General features: G+C 41.1%; 1 protein-coding gene across 1 annotated transcript in view; it reads left to right on the top strand.

Annotated features, from left to right (window-relative positions):
• Nucleotides 1-1,485: 1,485 nt before the first annotated feature.
• The window catches only part of PUM3 (pumilio RNA binding family member 3), a 38,873-nt gene continuing 20,249 nt past the window's right edge, over nucleotides 1,486-20,109 (top strand). The window contains exons 1-12 of the mRNA XM_074953303.1: nucleotides 1,486-1,642; nucleotides 3,132-3,223; nucleotides 5,745-5,927; nucleotides 9,731-9,866; nucleotides 10,442-10,517; nucleotides 11,510-11,603; nucleotides 11,877-11,943; nucleotides 13,300-13,474; nucleotides 15,202-15,305; nucleotides 15,981-16,059; nucleotides 17,782-17,880; nucleotides 19,472-19,525. Coding sequence (XP_074809404.1) covers nucleotides 3,142-3,223; nucleotides 5,745-5,927; nucleotides 9,731-9,866; nucleotides 10,442-10,517; nucleotides 11,510-11,603; nucleotides 11,877-11,943; nucleotides 13,300-13,474; nucleotides 15,202-15,305; nucleotides 15,981-16,059; nucleotides 17,782-17,880; nucleotides 19,472-19,525 — 1,149 coding nt within the window. The 5' untranslated portion in view covers nucleotides 1,486-1,642; nucleotides 3,132-3,141. The remainder of the gene's footprint in view (nucleotides 1,643-3,131; nucleotides 3,224-5,744; nucleotides 5,928-9,730; nucleotides 9,867-10,441; nucleotides 10,518-11,509; nucleotides 11,604-11,876; nucleotides 11,944-13,299; nucleotides 13,475-15,201; nucleotides 15,306-15,980; nucleotides 16,060-17,781; nucleotides 17,881-19,471; nucleotides 19,526-20,109) is intronic.

Genomic DNA, 20,109 nt, shown 5'->3' with positions numbered 1-20,109 from the left:
GCCACAATTCCCAAACCTCAGTGTACAATCCCAGTCTTGGGGAAAGAGGGAAGATAAACTTTTCATTGTGTCCTTCTGGCCAACAGATCTGGGTTATTTTGAAATGAGAGCTAAATGCTGAGTTGTGCTAAGCATGGGGTGGGGAAGGTAACTCTAAGCTACCTTTCCATCCCACCCTGAGATAACCAGGGACCAAAATCTCTCTCACTCACAGACTTTCCACACCTCTACATGTTCACGATGATAGGCTGGTGTAGGGGAATCCTTAATTACATCTTTAAGGTAGCTTACCAACTGCTTTGCAACACAAAACAGCTGGAGCTGGGGATGAAGACCTAGCCTTAAGTGGGTGAGTGAATTCCAAAGTTCAGGAGAATGCCCTGCTAGCAACTTTTTTTTTTTTAAAACAAGGGGGCAACTTATTGTAACTGTGGCAGTATGGCACAAAGGGGTTAGGGGGTGGGCTTAGAGATGCACGGACTTTATAGGCCCATTGACGGCTTTATAGCTCAAAACCTATAAATACAAATCCCTGCATCATAATAATACAGATATACTTTAGCAGTGGCCTCCTGATCAGTCAAAAGATACTAAGTATACAAGGTTCAGGGAAATCAAAGAAGTAGCTAAAATCTAAAACTGCATGAGTAACTTTATCTTCCCACATATTATATATGGGACACGTTTTAAAGAAGCAGCTTTTCACTAACTTGAATATTGCTCCTGGAAGTGCTAGTTTTGGAACACGCAAGGGGAAAAGCCTACTCTCACTTTAAGTATCACACAACAGCTGGTTCAAAACCTGAGGTGACCCGCTACAGTATAATTAACTTCAGCACTATCATGGGAGGAGCTGCACCAGACCTGAGCACTTTCAAACAGTGATCTTTTAGAGGAGATTTATTTTTAAAGAGAAACCTAGACAAAAAGAACCTAAAGTCAAATGTGAGGAAATTAAACTCCTTAGATTTTGCATGTAGGCCAGCACTGCCCATCACAGGCCCACTGCAGCATGGCACACCTTGCAACAGGAAAATACTCTGTGGTTTAATGGCGATGTTCAAAGGGTTCTTCGAACCATCCAGGGCAAAGAGACCCAGCCTCAGGTCAGCTCCCGGGCAGGCCCAAAGCGACGATGCAGTGAGTGGAACCAGACGGGCACTAACCACGGGCACAAAACCAAGCCAGAGACTGTGTCTCTGCGCAGGTGGGAAGCTGGGAGACAGGCTCCCCGCACTTGGGTTGTTTTACTACTTTATCCCGGGGGGGGCAGGCAGCAGCAGCCCCGCCCCAGCGTGTCTTCAAGAGGCGGGTTTCTCAACAGGGAGCCAAGAGCCCCCCGCTGAGAACATGCCCCTGCCCGGCCGGGAACTCGCACCCCGCCTATGGCCCACGGGAGCGCGGCGGGCCTGGCCTCGCCGCACCACCCTGGCGCGGACGCCCCGCAGCCCCCCAACGCCCCCCCGGCTGTGGTGGCCTCAGCCCTTGCTGCTGCTTTACGGCAGCCCGCTCCGACGCTGTCGCGCTGCTTCCGCTGGGCTCGCCAATGGGGAACGCTCCGGCGACGCCCGCCCATCCCCAAGCACGCTAGCCGGGAAGCAGGGCTGCGTGCGGAGTCTGCCGGGGCCGCGCGCGTGTCTGGGTGAGCGGGGGCCGGCGGTCGAGGGGGGCTCGGCGGCGGCGGCGGGGAGCCGCCCGTTGCGGGGGTCGCGGGTGGGTCTCCCCGGCCCCGGCGACCTCCCTGCTAGGCCCGGCCCCGCCCCACCGCGCTAAAGGGATCTTGGGGTCGCCCGTGGGGCTCCCTGGGTGCCCGCCTCGCGGGGGCGGGTGAGGGGACAGGGCCCGCTGAGAAACTCCTCCACGCGCTGCGCCTGGCCCGTCTGGCGGGTGAGGCCGCGCCCCGGGCCTGTGCTGTGGGCACTGAACTCCTGCGCCTCGCCCGGGCCCGCAGAAGCGAGCTCGGGGCGGGGGCGAACTGGGGCTGGCAGGTACAGCCCAGGCCTCACGCTCTGCCTCCGGGCTCGCAAAGCCCTTAGGCGCTGGAGTCTGTCACCCCCGCCGCGCCTTCATACCCCGCTCGGCGCCGTTCGTGCCTGGCTTCTTCGGGGCCGCCCCCTACGTATGGGGCACGGCCTCCTGCACCTGTCCAGCAGGGCTCCGCTTTCTCCTCCTTCACACCCCTCCTCGGGGCTTTGTGCAGCAGCCCCAACAGGATTAGTTTGGACAGATTCAATGGTTGGATTCGATGGGGGAGAGAGGCTGTATTATTTTTGAGCTTAGAATAAGTACTTATTACGATTCTAAGTGTATCATACTTTTTTAGGCTCCAGTCCTGTAAACACTTGTGTGCGTAACCTTACTCACATGCTTAAAGTTCAGTGCACACATTAATGATTGCAGGATAGAGAGGCTTTATTTATGTGTCCTTGTCCTATTCTCACTTCCCTATTTGCATTTATCCTAACTTGTTAGTCTTAACTTAATTCTGTGCTCTTCAGGGCAGAGACCTTCAGGTGCCTACTGTACTCTTGGGCACCGTGCAAATAATAAGCATTTAGTAAACAAGGTTTCATATACAATTTGCTTTTACTTCTGCCCCCATTCTGTATCTAATAGCAGGTTCTGGATCTTTAGGAGTGAAAATAGATAATGTTTCCCTAAAAAATGGAAGAACAGAACTTCCCAGTGATAAAACATAGCATTCATTTAGTGTTCAGCCTGATATACAAAAATATTCAAAAATTCTCAGTTAGTGATAACATTTTATCATTTCTGTTAAAAATGGAGAATTTTTGGCAGGAGGGAGAATGGCATTTAATATGAACATTATGGGATACTTAGTCAAGCAGTTGTAATCTTAGTTAACCTGGTTTGGTAATCAGATGCACAAATGATTACAAGAGAAATGGGAAACATTACTTTTCTCATTATAAATTTAAAGTTAGAGATACAAAATTATGAATTAGTGCCACAGTCTTTTAGTACTTGTTTTCTTTTGTCTGTTCTATCATATAGCTTATGACAAAGGATTTTTTTTTTTTTAAGTTAGAGGTGTCATAATGCTCTTGAACTAAAACAGACGCATCCATTCATGGTCTCCAGTAAGTTGTGCCTCTCTTTCTATATTTCAGTGTCACTGCTATGGAAGCCAAAGGTAAAAAGAGATTTATGGGGAAAAATGGAAAAGCACCACAAAGAAAACATAAATTTAAAAAAGACAATGGTAAGTCTGCAAAGAATAATATTTCATAAAACTGTTCTTACTGAAGGGTGGAGAATGCAACAGGTACAACAAACTCAAATTCATTTGCATAAGTGGGTTAATCTTATGAACAATACCTTAACTATAATATTGAAAATGAGCTAAGATGGCGCAAGTGGGTTAAGGGTGCAAACCCTTCAGCTTTGAAAATCTGATCTAAAATACTATATTGGGTTAAAATCGAAAATGTTCTCATTTTTAGTCCAAGTTTTTCCAAATTGCCAACTATGCTGAAGAATATGGTCACTTTGCATTCTCTGCTTAAGAGAATCTCTCACAACTGGAATAAGAAAATTGCAATAAGATAGGATTGAGGTACTTCAGGAAACTATAGCTCAAGCTAGTGCTTGTCTCTTCACTTTCACATTTGTGCATTGCCTATTTGTATTAAATGCGAGAGGGAAAATATTCAGTATTCTCACCAGATAGCACATTAATTAATTAAAGCTGTTTTACTGTGAAAATAACATGAATAATTTAGTATTAGCAAGAACAGAGTCCTTTATTAGGTTCAGGAAGCATACATTGAAAAAAACACACACACCCCACACACCCCCACCCCCCGACCGACAAAAGTTTTACTGATGAAAAGTGCTGGAGTGGATAGCTCTTTGTTGGCTACCGCCGCTTGTTGGGGGGTGGTTTTATTTTCCTGGCAGGAGAGCTCTCTCTTGCCAGCAAAGAGTGGCTACACAGGAGACCTTACAGCGGCACAGGTACGCAGTGTAGGCATAGCCTCGGTTTAAAAAAAAACAAAAAAGGATCAAAACAACCTAATTGTGCAGCTGAGAGGATGAGTTGTATGTAAGATCGCTGTACTTTCTTGCAGTGTTCTAAGTGCCTACTTGCTGGCAATTTATGCTGTCACTTACCTGAATACCACAGATATTTTAAGTGTTTTCTAGAGGCTTTTAATAAACAGAAAAGAGGAGGAATTGTTCTGTTAAAATGTATATATGTTGTATTCCTGTATTTTGCTGTCCTTGGTGTCAAACTGGCCCTTTAGAATAGGAGTGGACAAACTTTTTGGCCCAAGGGCCACATCTGGGTGCGGAAATTGCTTACAGGGCCGTGAATGTAGGGCTGGGGCAAGGGGTTGGGGTGAGAGAGGGAGTGCGGTGTGCAGGAAGGGGCTCAGGGCAAGGGGTTGGGGCAGAGGAGGGGTGCGGGGTGTACAAGGGAGTTCAGGGAATGGGGTTGGGGTGCAGGAGGGGGTGCACAGTGAGGTGGGGGCTCAGGGCAGTGGTGCAGAGTGTGGGAGGGGCAGGGGGGAGGGGTGCAGATGTGGGAGGGGGCTGGGGTGCAGGCAGGGAGGTGGGGTATGGGCTGGGGGCTCAGGGCAGGGAGTTGGGGTGCGGGATGTGAGCTGGGGGCTCAGGGCAAGGAGTTGGGGTGTGGGCTGGGGGCTCAGGGCAGGGCGTTGGGGTGCAGCAGGGGTGCGAGATGCAGTGGGGGCTCAGGGCAGGAGGTTGGGAAGCAGGAAGGGTGTGGGATGCAGCAGGGAGTTGGGGTGCGGCAGGAGGGCGGGGGGCAGGAGGGGCGCTTACCTGGAGCAGCTCTGGGGTGGCAGCAGTGCGCGCCAGGGCCAGGGCAGGCTCCTTGCCTGCCCTGGCCCCAGCCCCATGCCACTCCAGGAAGCAGCCAGCACGACGTCCCTGGGGGAGCAGGGGCAGAGAGCTCTGTGCGCTGCACTTGCCTGTGGGTACCTCCCCCGAAAATCCCATTGGCCGCGGTTCCCCGTTCCCAGCCAGTGGGAGCTTTGGGGGAGGTACCCACAGGCAAGTGCAGCACACGGAGCTCTCTGCCCCCGCTCCCCCAGGAACGTGGTGGTGGTTGCTTCCAGCCGGCAGGCCGTACTTTGCCCACTCCTGGTTTAGAAGGTGTGCTGGTTTACCACAATTTGCTTTGCAACCATCACACAAAACGTTTAGCCATTTTATGCCATTTATGCCTGGCTGCTTTCATTGGTGGAAGTTTTCTAAGCATCTAAGAGTGAGCAATTACCATGTCTTGTATCTAGAGCCACCAGATACAAGCCAGAGAGAAACTAATGTGCATCCATTCACATTATACCAATTAGACTACTTTTGTTCTTCAAATAGTGTTTGCAGGACTGGGGCCTTAGATTTCGGAGGCAGTGAAACTCTTACTACAAATAAGGCAGCCTTTGTTCCTTTAGAATTATCCTCTCTCCACCTTTGGTATTGCATTACATCTATATGGAGGATTTAGGGCAAAACTAGGAGAGGGATCATAAGGCTATGATGAAAAGGCTAGGTGGGAGGAATATAAAATTTTGTTATAGATTAGTAAGAATGCTTGGGGCTTTTCAGAATCTGAATCATTTTTATTCTGTATCAGCATGCATGGATTTTGGTGTATTATGTGTAATCTAATTGTTACAAAATAATTATTAAAACTTTTAATAGTGAATGAAATTTGAAAATAATATCCGTTCTAATTCTCTTTTTGTTGTGCATAGATTCTGGTCCACCAAAGAAGTTTTCTACTAAAAGAGGTGAAGAAGGAAAGCCTAAATTCAGATCCAAGAAGTCTGAGAAAGGAAACAAAAAACTTGGTAAGACTAGTGTGAAACAATTCAAGAGTAAGCAGCAACCAGAAAAGTTCAGTAGGAAGAGAAAATTCCAGGAGGATAATGAGGGTGGTGAGTATATTGTATTTTTTGTTTTGTTTGGTTTTGTTTTTTTACTTTTTTCTCAGAAGAGATATATCCTCTGTAAAGTATACTTACAATAAAATGGAAGCTTATTTTCTTTCAACAATATATATTTTAAAATATGTTAATAGATTTAAGTGGGATCAGGGCTATGCTATAATTGCCTTGAATTGTGTGAGATTGTATAATAAACTTTTTAACTGTACGAGTTGACTATTCTCTGTTGTAATCACCATAGAGATAAGTAACTAGGTCATGCCTATGTACCTGTTGTACTGAGAACCCCATAGTAGAAATTTTGAGATAGCCATGATCATAAATATATGTGGAACCAAGCTGCTTGCACTGGAAATATAGAGGGAGGGGAGGATTGTCTTACTGCTCTTTTCAATACCCTCCTATATTATCACCAACTTCCATGGTATTTCTAATACTAATAAAACTCTAACTATAAAAAAAATTCTTCTCCATAACACTCTATTGGACTTCCAATGGAAAATGTTATTTCCGCCAGTTTAAACTGATGACTAGACAAGTCACATGACCCACAGTCTGTGGCAGTGAAAATTCCAGTTTAACATAGGTAGTCCACCAGTAAACTAAACCTATTGGCTAATTTCTTGGTATGGTGGCATAAACTGATAGGTAATAGTTTGTAGTGACAAAGAGAACTTCAAGTATTACATGACTAAATTAAAGCTGTGACTCTCTGTCATCTGCCTTTCAACCTTCAACACAGATCTAATAAAGACGGTATGAATAGTGGGGCGATTTGGAGATGGTCTCCTTTTGAGGAAAGACAACCCCCAACTCCCCCTTTGGTACAAGAGCACCAGCTGCTGACTAACCACTGGTGTTGGTATCAAAATGTAAAAATCATGAGTTTTTATCTTTTATCATGCTTCTAACAATGGTAGCCAAAACTGGAAGAACAAAGGTTTTTATTCTCCATTTATACTGTTGGTCTATAGGCCTGTAGCATTTATTCACCAGTTAAATCTGTGTTATGTACTGGATGTTTCTCCATTTTTGTAAATTTATTTTTCTGTGTATGTGTATATACAGACACTTTTTAGTAAATATTTAGTTCTGTCACTATTTTAATAGTTTCATAACTCTCTGGTTCTGGTGTCTCTTAATGAGAGCTGTCATTTGATTGCTGCTTCCCAGCAGACGTACAGTTCTGCATGTAAAGGGCTGTCACAAATTAAGTGTGGCTTAATAATTGAGGGAAACTGGAAGCTCGTACGATAACATTAAAGTTCTGTTTTGTAAGTTTTTTCACTGTTTTAACTTTGATTTAGTTTGGGGAATACTTGTATCTTTTGAAAACTTTACAGAAATAGAGGTAGTGGACGAATTAAATCAGAGTTATGTTGTTTTTTTAATGGATTTTATCTTAAAACAACTGTAAGCCTCCAGTCTTGCTCTGGAGTCATTCAGATTTCAAGCAAAACATCAGTTTTCACCAACTATGTCAAGAGACTGACCGGTTTTCTGTTAACTTTTCTCTTATTTGCTCACTTCATTTTTTAAAAAATAAACTGATTCTAAAATACCTTGCATAAATTACAATCCTTTAAAAAAGGGAAGGGTTGGTATATTGGAGAAAAATGAAGTGTGTAGTGCTAAACTGTTAAACAATTTATTCTTGAGAGAGCGCTTTTAATTCATCCATTCTGTTGGGCTTCAATTGCACAGTGCTAGTTAGCATGCCTTGCCCCCTGACTCTTCACTTCGGGGAATCTGTATTGTATATAGTGATTAATTTTGCTACGAGATGATTAAAGCTAAAAGCAAACATTAGTCAACTTTTTCTGTACCTTAAAGTTCATTTATGACATCTCATATGAAGAATCCTTTTAAAGTAATAATCTTGCTGTGCAGCAGTCTTTAGCCACTGTATAGTAAAAGCTCCTAATGAATCCCACTGACTGAAAGGATTAAACATGCAAGAAGGCTTTACATATAAAGTCGCAGTGAGTAATTGTTAGAGCTGATATACTTAAATCTATAAATGAACTCATCTGTCGAGAATCTTTTTTTGTTCCCCTCTAGTGCTTTATGTACTTGAAAACCTCTTGAACAGATTCCAGTAGAAGACATTAACATGTTAATAGGAACAAATTTTAAGAGACAAAATCTGTGTATAAGAACAGTTGTCATTTATTAGAGGGCAGTAGCTCAGAAACTGATTGTGGCCTTTAGTTTCACGTTTTTCCTCTTTTTAATGTTTATTTTTTATCTACATTCCATCATAAAAGGAGGGTGCCAATGGTATTGATCAGAGGCAGATGTAGTGTTTGCAGTTGGGAATGTATTCTTTTCTAGCACAACATTTTTGAATTCTGATAGTTTATCTCAAGAATGTGAAAGGCAAGAACCCCACCAAGTTTAATTTTTGTGGGCATATAGTCCTTGTTATCTAAGATATCACAAAAAATTTGTGATTTAAGTTATATTCGTTTAAAAAAAAAATTTAACTCTCCCACTTTTTGGGGGATGGGGAGTGAGGAGAGAAGGGGGGATATGTTGAGCCATATTCTGATGTAAAGTTACTAGAGGGGCTGTAGGTGCATTCTGGGTCAGAATTCATCCTATTAAGACTTTAACTTACCTCTATCCTTTGTCAAAGCTTTCAGAATAATCTGGCAGTTGTCTTGCTCTTCCAATATCTGATATCTCCCAGGCAGAAGCTGCCAGTCCTAGCAAGTCACCAAGGATGCAGTTCACGAAGGGAGCTACAACTGAGCATTACAGTGCCTAACTATTAGACTACCTGCCTCCTTGCGGAATTCACAACCCAAAATTAGGTAGCCAGATTCCTTATACAATGCATGGGGAAAGTTAGGTGCGTAAAAAGAGGGATTCACAAAAGTCAGCATGCTGATGGTGGAGTCACCTAAGCTAGCCAATAGGAAATGCAGAGGACGGGGTATGGTCTAAGCCCTACTCCTCAAAAGGAGTTAGGCGCTTAAATCCAGGCCAGGGGATGGCACCTCCCTCCACTCATGATTCACAGCAGTGAACTCTCACCTGGAGTAGGCACTTCAGCCAGGGCTCAAGAAGAGCCCAATAGCCTAGCGGCTAGAACGCTTGCCCAGGATGTGGGAGACCATCTCCACTTGCCAACTGGCTGAGCTGGAGTAGGGACTTAAACCCAGGTCTCCCACCTCCCAGGTGAGTTCCCTAATAAATGAGTTTTGGGGTATTCTGTAGTGGATCTCTCTCAACCTGTCCTACTGAAGACATTCCACTTTGTATGAATGCTTTGATATTCAGAGAGCTGCGGACTGTACCTGGGAAGTGGGAGACAAGGTACCAGTCCCTGCTCTAATGAATACTGACCACCATCACTACATCCTTCATTTTGTGTAGAGCCCAGTCAGACAGATGTGCTTTAAAGCAGCCTCTAAGCACGTTTATTGGATCAGTACCTGTAGGTGGAGGTTGTGAATCCCCATCCCACCAGGAATTAGGCATGATTTTATCAGTGAAAACATAGGCTTCTACAGCAGCTGAGCAGGGGTTTTGTGAATGCCACTGGCACCCAAATATTGGTCTTACCTAACTGCACTCTTTAGTTGTATATCCAAATCCCCTTGAGAATCCCACCCCAAGTGTTCAGTATGTATTAACCCTTTCAGATTAGCTAGCTAGGCAGTCAGGGGTGGATCCTCGGATCATTTCAGTTGTCATAGCTCTGACTTCATTGGACACCAGTTGAGGATCTGCCTCCCAATCTGTTGACTATTACTTCGTTATAAACAATGTTTTGTTTTTATCATCAGGGTCTGTACCTAAGAAGCCTAAATGGAATGATTTAAAAAGGAAAAAGAAGGAATTAAAGCAGAGCAGACAACTTAATGACAAAACAAATTATGACGTAATCATCAAATCAAAACAGATATGGGAAAGTGTGAGAAGGTAATAATGGTTCTATTATGTTTTCTTTCATACAGTTCTTTTTAATTAGTACTCATGCAGTGGTGAAGCGTTGCTCATTCTGTCTTGGTACCTTCATGAATGTGTATGCTTGTATTTCTTCCATGTAAATTCCATGAATAGATTATAATTTAATTAGCTTGAATTAGAATTCTCTGGAGGTCTCAAGTTACATTTTGATGACTGATGGTAGAAATAGTCTTGAGGCATCTGGGTTGATCTTGGTAAAAATGTACAATAATAATAAATGAGCATAAATTCAGGGGAGATCATTTCGATTAAGATAATTTGAGGCCTGATCCTGTAAAATGCTCAGGACCTTAGTCTCACTGGTTGAGGCTCTTTGAAATTTTATAATCTGCCCTTATCCTGAGTGAGTGAAATATACTTATGCTTCTGGCCAGAACTTTCATAAATGGGTACCCATTGTGGGAGCTCATTTTAAAAAAAAAAATTTGGCCTTCTTGCTTTCTAGCTCATGACTTCCAGTTATTTTGTATTTCCAAAAAGCTGCTTTCTGATCTAAGAGTCTCCTACTTGTCTGTTTTTGTTTGTAGGAAAAACTGTGACAAGAAGAAGCGAGAGAAGCTAATAAATGAACTACATAAACTGCTCCAGGGGAAAATTAAAACTGTAAGAAAAATACAGTAACAAATGTAATTAAAAATCAAAGTGGGCAAGTTGATAAACCCCTTTTTATGAATAGTGAATAAGTGTGTTGCACTAAATGACCTTGTGAACCATACAGTACAACCCTGTTTATCCAGAAGCTCCAGGGGACATTGAAAATATCCAGATATAGAACAAGGTTTCAGTGAATGAAGAAATTGTGCTCCCAGTCTTTTAGGATAATAGTGCCAGGAAAACTTTGCTGATCAGTTGGTTTAAAAGGGGACTTGTTAGCCCACCAGCATTCTAATCTGTAAAATTCCCATTGGATGTAAGTGAACTTTGGTTAACTTGCAGTTTCAGTAAGAGTTGTACTTGTAGTGGATTTTTTGCAATTGATTCTTTTAAAAAACCTACACAAAGTTAATGCCCTGGTGCACATTTCTACCATTACATTTTCAATACTAACAGTCTCATTATTTTTAACGTCACTCTTTAGGTGTGTATGTTTGCTGTGTAGTGTAGTGAAGCATAGTCAGCTGTTGGGTTTTAAAGTGAATTGAAATTTTGGCTGCTTGGTGCTGCCTGCTGTGTTAGATTGAGCATCCTGATCATATTGTCATGTGCTAGGGTGAGACTGCGTGACTGCTGTCCCTGTGAGAGTCTCAAGAAAACAGGCTGTGCATCTCATGGGGCTATTCCAGTCAATAAAATATTCAGTATTTTTGGTACATATTTACAAACGATCACAAAACATTCCATTGCCTGCAGTAGCTAGTATTGACTGTAATGTATGTTTGGTAAAGAAATACTGGAGCAATGAAAACCGTTAAAACTACACTTACTTTAAAACTTGTTTCTTTATAATGTATTTTATTTATATAGCGTCTGTTTCCCAGAGTATCCCTATGTGCTGCATAAAACTATACTCTTAACAGAGTAAATGTGTTTATTTTAAACTTTTTCCACGTAAAGTCATGCAAAAAGCTGGGATAATAAAAATGTTTATGTTACAGATGGCATTTGCACATGACTCAACTCGAGTTATCCAGTGTTTCATTCGGTATGGCAATGACAAGCAAAGGCAAGAAACATTCGAAGAATTAAAAGGTATTTTTCCCTTTTATATTGTATTTGCTTTGGAAGTTAGCACTATTTTGTATAATGTAGCTCTCCTTAATGTACTTCTTTCCTCCCAAAACTCTATTGGTACACACGTTTGAGTTACTTTTTTCTCTTTAGGTGTCACTTTCTCATAAATTAATTCCTGCTTGGGTGCAGTAGGTCACTGAGCAATGGCTTTTAGTTTTGTTTTGTAGGAAAGTAAACAAACATGCGATTTCAAGGGGTGATAAAAACTGCTCTTTTTCTTTTCCTCCCCAGATAGCCTACTAGAATTGAGCAAATCCAAATATTCCAGAAATATTGTAAAGAAGTTTCTTATGTATGGGTGGGTATGAAGAAGTAAACCAGTTCTTCTTTTTTTTTTTTTTCCTTGCATATATTGTTAATTTTGGAATGTGCATGTACTTCTTTATTATTAATCTGTGTATTGTGAATAATGGCTTTGGCCCAGGCTGTCTCCTCCATGTGAAATTATCTTGGTAGTGTATTTGGGAATGAGGATTGCGAACTACCTGCTGTCCATAATACAGTCCCCTTGTCACCAGGTAGGCTCTCTCTTCTCAGAAATTCTGGACAGCAAATAAAAAAAAAAAAAAAGACTACAAGTGAAAAAGGGTGGGGGGGAAAACACACTCAAAGCCTTCCCTTTTTTTATGTATTATAAAGTCCTACAAAGATATGCCCTTCCCTTTGTCAAGGTTACAGTAGTGCAGAAAAATGTCATGTCTCCCCCTCTCCTGCCCCCGCCACAGAGTTTATCCGAAGTCTCCTAAAATAAACATGCACCTTTACTGTGGAACAAGGAGCTTTCTGTCTGTCCTTGTCTTGCTCTGGTGGACAGATTGTCAATGATCATTTTTTTCTTCTGTTCCCTTCAGCTAGATCAGCTAGGTTTATGGAGCTTAGCTGTGGCCTGGTCTAGACTTAAAACTTAAGTTGACATAGCTACAGGGCTGATGGGTGTGAAAAATCCATGCCTTGAGCCATGTAGCTCTGCTGACCTAACTTCTGATATAGATGCAGCTAGGTTGATGGAAGAATGCTTCCATTGCTTTAGCTATCATCACTCGGGCAGGTTTCCTACAGTGACAGAAAGCCACCTTCTATCTCTGTAATCTGCATTTGCACACAAGGTTATGCTGACTAGCTATGACACCTGTAGGGTAGGCATGGCCCATGTACTCCACACCCTTCCCTCTCTGCTTCTACGCTATTGCAGAGCTGACAGAGAAACACAAGGTTGGATGAGAATGCCTAGATGGATCCAAGACACAGCCACCTATAGGCACCAGATGACTTAGATGGTTAACACGCCAAGTCAGCATATCTATTCTGTGCACACACTTCCAAGCAGAGACTTTAAGTTGCAGTTAATGACGTTTGAAGTAGTATTAACTGACGGTGGGCTCCCTTCATATCTGTGGATACTAGTGGGAAGCTCAGGGGGACTCAATGGCAGAGCTACTGTTAACACCATAGACATGAGCTTTTTGTTCAGTTTCTAATTGTATTTTCATAGTAGGTGTTTGGTTAAGGTCCCAGGTGTAGATGCCTGTCTTTGTTGTATTACTGTGCTACTACTTAATCACTCAGCTTTATTTTTGGAAATGTATATATTTAATACCATCCCTTTTCCCTAATCTCCTGTCTCTCTCGGTGTCCATCTTTACACATGGTACAGAACAAAACCACAAGTTGCAGAAATAATTAAAAGCTTTAAAGGTGAGGTAAAAAAAATGCTCCGCCATTCTGAAGCATCTGCCGTGGTAGAGTATGCATACAATGATAAAGCCATCCTGGAGCAAAGGATCATGCTAGCAGAAGAGCTCTACGGGAACACGTTCCAAGTTTATAAGGTAACGTTTGGTCCTTCCTCCGCTTCTGTCTATGATATTTTATTCATGATGTTGCTGTGTCATGCCCTTATCTGCTATCCTTAAGTTAATTTGTGTCCTGAAGTACAGCCCCCCTGTAAACTTGTTTTTTCATGTTTCAGATTCATGTTTAACGCACATTTCCATTATGTATTAGTGGGTTTTTGCTTTCATTTAACTTAGGCTGGGGTTTTTCAAAGGAGCATAAATAAATTGGGCACCCAAATCCCTCAGGCTCCTTTGAAAATCTCATCCCTCGTTGACTTAACTGTCTTCCCCATCATCCTATTCAACACCAAATCTATTATGTAAGTGACAAAAGTAACCTTTTAATTGTTCAATGTGAAGTCTGTAAATTAACCTGGAGTGGAAAAAGTCAACCACAAATAGCCAAGCATTTAGAAAATAACATTTGAGAGAGATTTTGCTTCCTGACACAAATATATTGAATATAAAGAAAAATTACCACTTGCATTTACTACTCTGATTCAGATACATTTAAATTTTAAGAACAACTTGTCTTCTGAGCTAATAGGATTTATTTTCCCTTGACAAATCATCTTTTTATTTGTTTTACTAAAATCTTTTGCTGCATCATCAGAGATGTGCAAAATTTCCCCTGGCTATGAATGCATAATGTTAGCTGGGAATAAAACGAACCCTAAAGATATATAAATTAAAAATGCAGTATACATTTTTTTTGTCTCTTCCCTCCCCCCCAATTGCCCGTGCAACATTTGTGAGTGTGTTCTTAGTTTGAAATTCAGTATTTTTGCCCTTATGTTTTCAAATTGCAGTAATTACTTTCTTTATCCTAATGTGGAAACAAAAGTAACAAATGTACATGTTGGAGAAGGAGCACTGGATGAAGTGTCACGGGATAAAAAGGTTTATTAGGAATTCTAATGTTTCCAGACTTAAGGGTGTGGGAGTCCATTCTCTGTACAGATACCAGATTTAACAACTGACCTGGAAAATCATTTCACTTTCTTCTGAAGCCAAGAATCCTAATATTGCAAGACGTGAGTTCTTCAAAGCTTTGGTTTCATAATGATTTATAGCATATTCCTTAATAAAGACTTCCAGCTCTTTTTTCCCCTTCCTTTTAATGAGATGCTGGTCAGTGGAATATTCTGTTTTATCACCTGGCTCTGCTAAGAGCAGCTTCTCTTGGAATAGTTACCAATGTGAATTGATGGGCTATCAAGTCTCTCATATTTGATGGACCAGCATAGTCTTGGATAGGAAAATTCCAGGAGGTTTCCTCTTTCTGTTCTGTTGGATAGTAATTTATAATCCAACTGATGTGTTGCCATGCCTAGCACTGATGCTTTGAAATCTTAAATGGAGAAAGGCACATCAATATACGTACTTAGCATGTTGCCTTTGGCTGAGTCTCTTATTTCCCCATGTAATGCCTGACAACGTTGTGAATGTCTGGGAGTATATGTTGTTAGTGTAGAAGTGTAGATCAGTTTGTTTGCTTTTGTTTAATTTTTAAATTATAACTGTTTTTGGCATCTTTAAAATGGTGTAACTTAATTTTGTTTAAACTCACACAAAACTAAATTAAGATATGAAGGTTGTTGCATATACTGTGAGGTGTTTTTCCTTCTCAAATTGTGAATGGATGATGAAGAAAACTTTTCTTTAGAACCTGAAAAGCAGCAGTAATAATTTAAACCTGGTGTGGGGTGTTTTCATTTCAGTCCCCAGTTCACCCTACACTGGACAAAGTATTAGAGGCTCATCCTGAAAAGCAAGAGGCCATTATGGATGAAATGAAACAGATTCTTACCCCAGTGGCACAAAAGTAAGGATGCAAATAACTTTCTGAAGACAAGACATGACAATCAGAGCAAATTGTGTGGGGATGGGGGGATATTGTGGTCACAGTGCAAAAAATACTGTTTGCTTTCCTGTTCAGCCACATTTACTACTGCAGCCATAGTGACTGACTGTAATTCCACCCACTAGGAATTCTAAATCAGTGTATAATATTTCTCACATACTAGCCTATCAAAAGACAATTCATGCAGTTCTCATTAAAAACTCTGTAAATTCCAGGTATATTTTATACTACAGCCTTTTTAAAAAAGGAAACAATCTACAGAATTAAGCAGCTTGGTATTTCTTTATAAAGGAGAATCAGGCAGACTGACCCAATGGTCTCTTGAAAAAACATCCCTCAAGGTGTGCAAAAGTGCAGTTCTTGATTGACTCCTCCACACTTCAAAAGAACTGTTTTTGTTGTTGCCTCTAAGAATACTTTGTCTATGACACTTAGCTGATGCCTCATTAGGGCTGCTGGTTGTAACTTCTCTTCCTCGCTCTGACTGATTTCCTGAACTGAAAGAGCATCCTAATATTTTCTGCATCATAAGACAGATAACTGCTAGCTACAGTTAGACCAGAGGAAATGAAATTGTGTGTTTTGAAAGGGTGTGTGACTTTCTTGTCTTTCCCCCCCACTCCTCTTGATACACAGGGAGGCTGTGATAAAGCACTCACTGGTACATAAAGTATTTTTGGACTTTTTCATCCATGCTCTCCCAAAACAAAGATCTGTAAGTATTTCTAAAGTGCCTTAAGTATAAATGTTTTAATTTCTTGCATTAATTTTTATTAAGTAACTAGAGTTTTGTTAAATGCCCCAGATAGTGAACTAGGTGGGATATTCAGCACATACGTGTTTTTGCTGGGTTTTTTGTGTGTTGTGTTTTAGGTTTCCTGAAGTAGCAATTCACTAATTCCTTCCTTCTGAAACACTGGCCTGACTCTTGAAGATTCTGTGCTTTGGAGATCTGAAACAAATACCAAAAAGTTATTAAACATTAAAATTATGGTGATAAGCCTCTTTATCTTGTGTTAGGTGACAACCTTAAACAAGGATCTTATTGATAGGATATCCTGATTTTTATTTTGCTGCAGGTTATCTTTTTAAAACAAACATTCAAATAATTTATTTGAGTAATAATTACAAAAATATACTATTTAGGAATTTTTATAGCAACAAGAAGTACTCTTATCCTTCATTATTACACGTATACTTAGGTTGAAGTCCCTTAATGTACATGAGCGTTGTCATCTTGATTGGAAGTTTCTCTCTACCTATGAAGATATATGTCAGTAATGCATAATAATTTGATGTTTGTAGCTGTGGTGATCCCAGGATATTATAGAGACAAGGTGGGGGAGGTAATATCTTTTAATGGACCAACTTCTTCAGGTGAAAGAAACAAGCTTTCGATCTACACTGAGCTCTTCTACCTGAAGAAGAGCTCAGTGTAGCTCAGAAGCTTGTCTCTTTCACTCTTTCACTCTTTCTCTTTCAACCGCAGAAGTTGGTCCATTAAAAGATATTACCTTAGCCACTATGTGTCTCTAGTAATTTCATGGTTACTATGCATTCTCACAATAAAACAATATTTTGTCCCATTGTGTACAACAAATATTTTTAATGAGATTTCACAATAAATTTTGCAATAACTAAAAAAGCAGTTCCCATAATAACTGAAATGAATGTCTTTTTGAAAGTGTGCAGTGATTCTTTAATAGTTGGTCCAAAGGTAACTTACTTGCAGTGGTGGTTCTCTAAAAGTGACAGTAGGTCTTGAGTCTACACTCTGGAGTCTACAGCAAAGACTTTATTGGTGCAGGAGCAGGGCCATACTATATAAATGGCTGCTTGCCCACCTGCCCATCCTTCCTTTGAAATTTTTCACATCCTATACCAAGATGTTCAGACTCTTGACTTAAGAACCTACAGAGGTTCTAACACATTAACTCCTTTCCAGTCACCACCATGCTTGTGATTACAGTTTTGAGAGGGGAAGTCTAAGCATATGTCTACGCTGCATCAACACAGCTACTGCGCTTCAGCAATGCCACTGTCGTGCAGATGCTTCCTATGTTGATGGAATTATTTTTCCATTGATGTAGGTAAGCCATCTCCAAGAAATAGTAACTAGGTTGATGGGAGAATTCTTCTGTCAGCCTACTTTCATCTACAGTGCGGTTAAGTCAAATGAACTATGTTGCACAGGGCTCAAATTTTTTCACAGCCTTGAGCGATGTAGCTAGGTCGACTTTACTTTTACATGTAGACTAGGTCAAAGAAATTTCTACGTCTTTAGGATCCTTTTGATGCCAATTGCATAGGCCAGCGCAACGCAAGAGTGTGGCTCCAGGCACAGTGATAGTGTTCACAGGGTTACAGGCAAAATATATATCTCTTCTCTAAGACTCTTCTCAAAAAACAAATCCCCTAATTATTTTTTCTTCCTCAGGAAATGATTGAAGCAATCAGAGAAGCAGTAATCTACCTGGCACATACACATGATGGAGCCCGTGTAGCCATGCATGCTTTATGGCATGGTACACCCAAGGTACAGTAAGCACTTTAGCCTACACGCCCCTATGCCATAGGTTATTAATTGGCTCTGCTGTTGTTGGAAACTTTGATTTTGTTTGTGTCCGAGGCTGCTGTGTATTGGTTTTTCCCGTGATCTTTGCACTAGTGCAATTATCCTGTGTAGATTACTTTGTTAGAGCATGCATGAAAATGGGCCAAACGTGTCCCTGACCTATTAGCAAATGTAATCTCTGTATTTGAGGGTGGAAATGGCCACACACAATTTTTTACAATGGCAAAACTCCTTTTTAAAAAAAAATAATAATTTTTATGGAGGCCGCCAGATAGTGCTTTTAACTTTTTGAATGTGTTACAGTTCCCTCAGTATCTATCCCTTAGATTTCCTGTAGCTGGAGGAAATTTGGAGGTGGGGAAAGAATGGTAAAGAAGCTCATAATGTAAAACATGTTTAACTTCAGAATGTAAAAACTTCAAAAGCTTAAAATTATAAATTAACTGAAAGGCTTCTCTGCTTGCCAAGACTGGTGTTTAGGGTTTCTCCTTCAAGAGTTGATGATATGTCAAGCTATGTAAGGGATAGCATTTACCCGCTCTGCTTTAAGTGTTAGGGGTGTAAGGAGTGCTTTCAGAAATTTACATGGAACCTTCCATGTAAGGGTATGTCTACACAGCAGCGGGGAGTGTGCTTTTCAGCACAGGTAAATGGACATATACTAGCTCTGTTTGGTCTTTTTAGTGCACTAACTCAATGTAGCCGCAGCAGCATCTCAGGCTAACCATCTAAGTATGTACTGGGTGGTTGAGTGGGCTTGTACTTGGGCAGCTAGCCTGTACCATAGAAGCTACACTGCTATTTTAGTGCACTATCTGTGCTGGAAAGTGTGCTCCCAGCTGCTATGTAGACATACCTTAAGTGAAAAGAAATAAAGTTACATATATTTTTTTTTTTAAATGAACTTGTAATTTAAGTCTACCTACCTTGCTAGGGCATGGCCCTTAAGTAGAATGGTAAAAAGGGACAGAGCAGTGGCTGAAGGGCCAAAATGAAGGCCGGAGAGGAAGTCTTTTGGAAGATATGCTCCTAGTGAAGCCCCTTTAGAACAGAGCCCCTGCTGATGCATAGTTTAGGAGCCTTACTGAGCAGATGTCTGCCCTAGAGGGGGAGTTGAGGTATGTGGGATAAGAGTTCCCTCTGGTTTTCTGTAGGAGTTGTGCCACAGTGAACTGACTATCTAGGAATGGGGGGGATTGGCAGACTGACCTTCTCCTGTACACAGCAGGAAATCAGGAGCTAGGGGATGTCCATTAGGCAAGCAGCCTTTACCTTTATGTAATTTGATAACAGCTGCTCTTTCTTAGTTCTCCCCCAAGCCAGCCCAATCTTGCAGAAAACCCCAGGGTTTCTCTACTGTGCTGAGTCTTGCCATAGAATTTGGGTCTAACATTTCACAGTCTCAGTTGCAAAAGTAATGCTTATAATAGTAATTTCTTCTTTTTAAGAAATGATCTGAAATTAAACTCGTATAAAGAAGCTGCAAATAGCAACTTAGTTATTAAATTATTGACAAAGGCTTACTAATGTTTCTCCCTCTTCTTTTGGATAGGACAGAAAAATAATTATGAAAACCATGAAGACATATGTTGAAAAAATAGCTACCGTGAGTGTTTATAAACCTTATGTTGAAGTAGTCACTGAAGCATTTTCATAACTGTCACATCATTCCCAATTTACAAAATATCGATTTGAATGTACTCTGAAGTTAGAACAAACTGTGAAACTGCAGTCTTGATAGTAAACTTAGACTTATTATACTGATCCTTAACTGTATCAAATGTTAATATACATTTTTGTAGAAAGAGCCTTGCAAGAATAAAAAGCACACTAGCTGGGGTTGTATTTTGTGCTAGTAAAATATCTTACTAGTACCCAGTATTCTGTATTTCCTGCACCTTGTGCAGGTGCTGCACATCTATTATCTTTCTAATTTTTTTTCAAAATATTTTTCTCTTACTTGTTACTGTGTGAAATACTCAAAGAAACAAAATGGGAAGCTCACATTGATACTATTTTATACATCGTACTGTTACAAAGTAAAGAAATGGGGGGAAAGATCATTTTTCTCAGTCTCTTTATGTTCTAGTAATTGTAGGTGTCACTCACAACAGTGAAAGGTTTAAAAAAAACTTCAAACAGAAGTGTCTATTTGCTTTATCGGGCACATTGATGGAATTGGACTGTAAC

Source organism: Natator depressus, chromosome 5, assembly GCF_965152275.1.
Source record: "Natator depressus isolate rNatDep1 chromosome 5, rNatDep2.hap1, whole genome shotgun sequence".
Classification (NCBI taxonomy): domain Eukaryota; kingdom Metazoa; phylum Chordata; order Testudines; family Cheloniidae; genus Natator; species Natator depressus.
This window is presented reverse-complemented; position numbering and strand designations above follow the sequence as displayed.